Below are 5,451 nucleotides of genomic sequence, written 5' to 3'. Positions count from 1 at the left end.
TACTGCTTTGTATTTTACATAACACTTTAACACTTCAAATTGTTTTTAATGTGCGTATTCAAAATAGATGTATTTATTTGTTTTTATTTTCTTCTTCAGAATGAGGCCGATAGAACACTGATCTATGTCACTCTCTACATCTCTGAATGTCTGAAGAAACTACAGAAGGTAAAATGATCACTCTAAGTACACATTACATTGCTAGGTGTCTTCTTAAATATGAAAATATTTTTATATTTGTTTTATAGTGCAGCTCCAGGGGCCAGGGTGAAAAGGAGATGTACACCTTGGGCATTACTAACTTTCCTATTCCCGGAGAGCCTGGTTTCCCTCTCAATGCAATGTATGCAAAACCCGCAAACAAGCAGGAGGACGGTAAGAACTTTGTCATTCATTGGGTTCAAGTAGCATCACAGCATTTTAGAATCCCTATAGCTTAAAACTGAGCTGAAGGACAAGGACAACAGAAGTCTGTGGTGGAATTTGATGTTTAACTGTACGATTGGCAATGTGATGATCTGGTTTATAGTTAATATCTCCGTAATTACTTGGGTTGTCCACATGAAACAAAACAAAAAAACAATGGCACACAGTTCAATGTCTTAGCTCAAATTAATACAGATAATTTTCCACAAAAACCGGCGCACCATTCATCATTCATGCATCAGAAATCTTGTTCTCAGTCAAAAGTAAATCTTATATAGCTCATCACTTTGTATTATGTGAACACAAGCTATGCATTGGTTTCAGAATGATGACAAATTAGGGCCGTTGCCATGGCAGTTAACAATTTAAAACTATAGTATCTTTTGAATGGTGAAAAGTCCCCAGTATGTCTCCAGTAACAGGAAGGTGATATCCATGAATACTTGATTTAATACTTGAGTAGTTTGTGTAGTATTATAGTGTGTAATACATTTTTCATGACGTTTTTGTTGATCCTCCAGAGACCATGCGGGCATACCTTCAGCAGATCCGACAGGAGACTGGCCTGAGGCTATGTGACCGTGTTTTTGATCCTCAGACAGACAAACCCAGCAAGGTGAGGGGCATGGTTCAGTAGTCTGCTAACTCAATACTTATTACACCGCAGTTCCATAATATGGCTTTGTGCATCTTTTTTTTTTCAGTGGTGGGTGTGCTTTGTCAAAAAACAGTTTATGAACAAAAGTTTATCAGCTCCTGGTCAGTAAGTCACCGGGGCAGTTTTTTTTTTCTACTCCACACCTGGAAAACGAATGGATTACAATATGGGGGTTGGGGTCTGTTGTTTTCTCAGATTTTATACTAATAAGTTCAAAGAAATGTCTCTTAAAGGTTGTTATTCATATTGAGCTGGTACTTAATGCAATAAAATTATGGATCTTGGTGAATTTGAAAGTTTGTCCTTTTGCATATGTCTTGGAGACAAATATACTATTTGCTGTAATAAAGCTTTATCTGAAAAAAATCATTGCTATACATTACTATTTAATGGTAAAGGTATTTGTACATGTTTAATGTTTGTTTTCCACTACTGAACTTATGGAGATGAGCATCAGGCCTATATCCATTGATATAATTGACATGTATTTGTCATTATTAAAAATAGTTGGTGCAACAAAGTGCAGCTGGCATTTAACTTTTATGAAGTCTAAACCCATGGTTGGTTTCTATATGCCACTAATGAAATCAAACATTCATTTCGCATTTTATTTGACAACAGACTTTAAGACATAAGGCTTTGATAACAATAAAGAAAAACCAAACAAAGATACAAAAGACTTTGTAAACTCTTGTGTGAATGGCTCAATGCGGAATTTAAAAATACAAATACATTACAAAAAAGTGAAATTAATGAAATAAATAAGAACTTGAACAAGTCAATGAGAGAACACTGCATTTAAAAATCAAATGAGGCAAATATAGTAGTGTGGACACAGAGAAGACAACATAATCCTATTTAAAATGGCAATAAATTATTTCACACACTCAAATTAGAAAATAAAACACATTGTAACAAACAGACGCTCCACTTTGGCACTGAGAGCTTATTAAAGTGCAACGTCATTTGTTCCTGTCAAGTTCCAACCTAAAAAGAACATGAGTAAGGAGTCCAATGAGATTCATTTGGTCTTCCGATATTCTATGTTATTAGGTTCTTTTTTTCACGTGACCACTCTGAGGAAGACGCTAGTGAGCAGTCGAAACTGTCAGGTATGAAATAACACTCTAGGTCTGAAAAAAAGAACCTAATAACAAAGAACATGAGTAAGGAGTCTATAGTACATAACATACATTGTGATTTTTTTGGGGGGGGGGGTCATTTGACTTACTGTAAAGATTCTAGTCAAAAGCAGTCTCTTGACTCCTCCTAACACAGCGAGCAACCTTCTTCTTAAAGATTCCATTTGGGTCTTTCCTCCATTCTTTCTGTAGACACAAAAAGATTACATTATAGTGGCCTTCACGTGGCCGTCACACCACCACATAGTATATTTCAAAAACACTCACCGCTGCTTCTACATTGGCAGGAGAGTCTCCATTGGGGTCAGCTAACATGGATATTACACTGATCATTATAGTTTCCACTGTATGAACTGGCAGCCAGCGCTCCTCAGGCTTCTCATAGCCGTATTTATCCTCACCAGGATCATGCAGAATGGAGATGCACACGTCACCATTTTTAGCCACTAGGAGAAAAACAATGGCATCACAACATCAATTACTGTAGGTACTGAAAAACAAAAGCACGGTAGTTCTATAATCAGTGTTTTCTAGGAACTGAATGTAAAATTACCATTTTAAATCTCATAAACATGACCTTTCTGATAACAATTGTAATGTTGATTTATTCTTACAAAAACACAGAACAGGATGCAACATGTTATAATTTGGTGCTTTGATTCTCAAGACTATTATCAAATCAGAAAGCATAATGATCCTCACATGAGTCTCTCATTTGGATTGCCAGTTTCAAGGCTGAAATCCATTTGGTTTAAAACCTAAAACGACTCTCTGATCTGAATGGTCACTACCTAAACTCCAGTGCCTGCAGCCAATCATGAATCAGTGTTAGTGCAGCCCCCGCAGTTCAGTGAGTGAATTCTGGAGGTTCTACTCTTTCACATGAGGCATCACCTGTCCATATAGTGAGAAAAACCTATATTTGTGCTCTACCTGCTAGTTTAAGCTCCAGTAGCCCAGTGTGATTTGTGATTGCAGCGCATTTTATAAAACGGTAAGAGCGCAGGCTATATTCAGTTCCTGAAAAATTTATCTCAAACATCTGCTACTCTGATAACCACTCATAAATCTAACCTTAATCAATCCTAAGAATACTGTAAGTTCTGCTGCATCCAATCTTTCCTGTTGTAACCTGCGCATAAAGCTGTTGTATCCTTGGGCAAGACACTTCACACACCAAGTCTGAATGTGTGGTAATTTTATGATTACTATAGGTGTATATATAGGTGTAATTGGCAACTTTGAACTATATTATGATACATAGCCTAATCTTAATAATATAGTATAATAAAAAGATAGTTACAGAACATAGCTTTACGACTTTGTGTTTTTGAAACCCTTACCATTTGGGTGCCAGATCTCTGTAATAAACTTCATCTTGGGGGGTTTCAAGGGATAGTTTTTAGGAAAGGTGAGGGATGCTTTAAATACACCTCCTTCACTGTAAAAAGAGGGACAGAGAAGTTTTAGGAGTTTTAACTGCACACAAAATGAAGATGTTGTTAGAAGAGGCTTTTGCTTTGAACTCACTACAATGTATCCTGGGGTCCATAGATCAGCACTTCCCACTTGTAGATGTCTTCGTCGTCCACAAGACCGGCTGAAAATCCTTCCACTGGATTCTTATTGAGCTCTAAACACAAAAGTTACAAAGCAAGATGAATATTGTCGAAGTTAGTCTTTTTAGTGGAAAAGGATTGCGCAAGAAACGTGTCCATCTGTCTGGCGCCCGGGTCTGCAGTTTCACATGTATTTTTGTTCCTTACCACGTGGAAATAACGCATTCATTGACTGTGTGACATGTAGTCGACAGTGAAACCATAGGCCCAAGTTTAATTCCGAACAGAATTGTAACAAAATACCTGAATAAGTTTTGTAGGCTGTCACTATTCGTCGCGCTCTCTTTGAAATAACAAACTTTTACACACTTACCTGCTAATTGTTTGCGAAGTAACAATGAGGACTGTTTTGTCATTTTCGCTTGGTATTTGACTCGTTGTCAAACTGATAATATTACTGAAAAATAACGCAAAACGGCAAGTTATTGTCCACGTTTTTCCTCCGTAGTGTGAGACTCGCTGTCAGTTCTGATAAACCACATGAGTAACAGGTAACTTACTCACTGGAACTTTCTCGTTATTTTTGCCCGTTGTTTTCCCCATAAGACTTTACTCATAGATTCATAGACAATAATGAATCTATGTTAAGGGTCGATATTAATTCAGTAATGTTGCAAACTGCAGTAAAAAGTACGTACAATAATAATTTTATTGAAATAAAAGTAAATAAAGAGTTATGAAAAGAAAGAAAAAAAGATCCCTGCTGACTACTTGATGCCCAAGAGACAAAACGCTGGGCGTATTAAACCACAGTTTTTTTCTTCTTTTGCAGAAAGAAATTGTTTTACTTAGTAAAGACCGCCTCTTACAGTTTGGAAAGAGCATTGCACACAAATGGATCAATAGAAAAATAGACAGTTAATGGGAAAACTAGTTAGCACAATTAGCACAATAGCTTGGGAAAGATAACCTTTCTTTCTCAAAATTTAAAGGGCCAATATCTGGATATTTCAGATATCTGTCATACTGTTGTTTCCTCATCAAAAATATACCAGAGTTGTATTTTGTTTCATTCATATGGTTACAACATATGAATGACACACTTTCCACCTTGTGATGTCATGTGGTAATAAAGGAAGGCCTGCACTGTGTTTTTAAACTTCACACACTGAATCATTTGGATTATTTCAATCCTGGAATTACCAATCTCTACTGAACAAAAGGGTCTCTGTTAAATTCAAAGCTATCACTACATGATATCACAAGGTGGAATAGAACATTTTGAGTTCTGGAGATGTAGACAGACATAAAGGATTGCTCAAAGATGTGTTAATAAAACAAAACACAACTCCAGGTATGTTTATAGCGTGGCGTAAAATTCACAAGAGTCGGTTTTGTGTAATATAGGACCTTTAAATTCCATGATCCTTTAGCCTGTGTGGACAGAGCCATGAAGCATGAGGGTGACTTGTCCTATAGACCTGCTTTATGATAACATCTATCACGCTGATGACCATTTGGCCTATTGCTATTTGCATACAAGTTACTCAAGGCTGCAAAGTTCCAACAGGTCTCAACAACACAACTGCAGTATAAAATGCAGTATAAAATAGAAACATGCCTTGTATGCTGACTTCATCTCAGAATGCATCTTTTTTTATAATAA

The 5,451-nt window shown here is 36.6% G+C and overlaps 2 protein-coding genes across 3 annotated transcripts; one reads left to right on the top strand and one right to left on the bottom strand.

The window, feature by feature from the left end:
• The first annotated feature begins 11 nt into the window (after window positions 1–11).
• LOC110174189 (actin related protein 2/3 complex, subunit 3) lies at window positions 12–1,380 on the top strand. Its single transcript, XM_055154039.1, has 4 exons — window positions 12–168; window positions 249–375; window positions 948–1,042; window positions 1,131–1,380. Exons 1-4 carry the CDS (start codon window positions 49–51, stop codon window positions 1,191–1,193), a joined length of 405 nt encoding a protein of 134 aa, XP_055010014.1. The 5' UTR covers window positions 12–48; the 3' UTR covers window positions 1,194–1,380.
• A 298-nt stretch (window positions 1,381–1,678) lies between these two features.
• Window positions 1,679–4,339, bottom strand: LOC110174175 (ubiquitin-conjugating enzyme E2 G1-like). 2 transcript variants are annotated; one of them, XM_055154038.1, is made up of 6 exons: window positions 4,159–4,339; window positions 3,757–3,859; window positions 3,570–3,667; window positions 2,494–2,672; window positions 2,316–2,412; window positions 1,679–2,231 (listed from the first exon to the last, which is right to left on the bottom strand). In XM_055154038.1, exons 1-5 carry the CDS (start codon window positions 4,199–4,201, stop codon window positions 2,326–2,328), a joined length of 510 nt encoding a protein of 169 aa, XP_055010013.1. In that variant the 5' UTR covers window positions 4,202–4,339; the 3' UTR covers window positions 1,679–2,231; window positions 2,316–2,325. The 2 variants fall into 2 exon arrangements, with proteins under 2 accessions (XP_055010013.1, XP_020795892.1); XM_020940233.2 differs by having other exon boundaries at window positions 1,679–2,071.
• Window positions 4,340–5,451: the final 1,112 nt, after the last annotated feature.

Source organism: Boleophthalmus pectinirostris, unplaced genomic scaffold (genome assembly GCF_026225935.1).
Source record: "Boleophthalmus pectinirostris isolate CB_2022bp ecotype Guang Dong unplaced genomic scaffold, ASM2622593v1 HiC_scaffold_18, whole genome shotgun sequence".
Taxonomy (NCBI): Eukaryota; Metazoa; Chordata; class Actinopteri; order Gobiiformes; family Gobiidae; genus Boleophthalmus; species Boleophthalmus pectinirostris.
The sequence above is the reverse complement of the archived record's forward strand: the minus strand, read 5'-3'. Positions and strand labels throughout refer to the sequence as shown.

Excerpts from the sequence above, each read along its gene's own strand:
- LOC110174189 (XM_055154039.1), top strand. The coding sequence starts at position 49 with ATGTGCGTATTCAAAATAGATGTATTTATTTGTTTTTATTTTCTTCTT. Across the intron at positions 169-248 it reads GTCTGAAGAAACTACAGAAG|TGCAGCTCCAGGGGCCAGGG; the intron begins GTAAAATGATCA and ends TTTGTTTTATAG. Across the intron at positions 376-947 it reads CGCAAACAAGCAGGAGGACG|AGACCATGCGGGCATACCTT; the intron begins GTAAGAACTTTG and ends TTGATCCTCCAG.
- LOC110174175 (XM_055154038.1), bottom strand. The coding sequence starts at position 4,201 with ATGACAAAACAGTCCTCATTGTTACTTCGCAAACAATTAGCAG. Across the intron at positions 3,860-4,158 it reads ACTTCGCAAACAATTAGCAG|AGCTCAATAAGAATCCAGTG; the intron begins GTAAGTGTGTAA and ends TTTTGTGTTTAG. Across the intron at positions 2,413-2,493 it reads CTGCCAATGTAGAAGCAGCG|AAAGAATGGAGGAAAGACCC; the intron begins GTGAGTGTTTTT and ends TTGTGTCTACAG.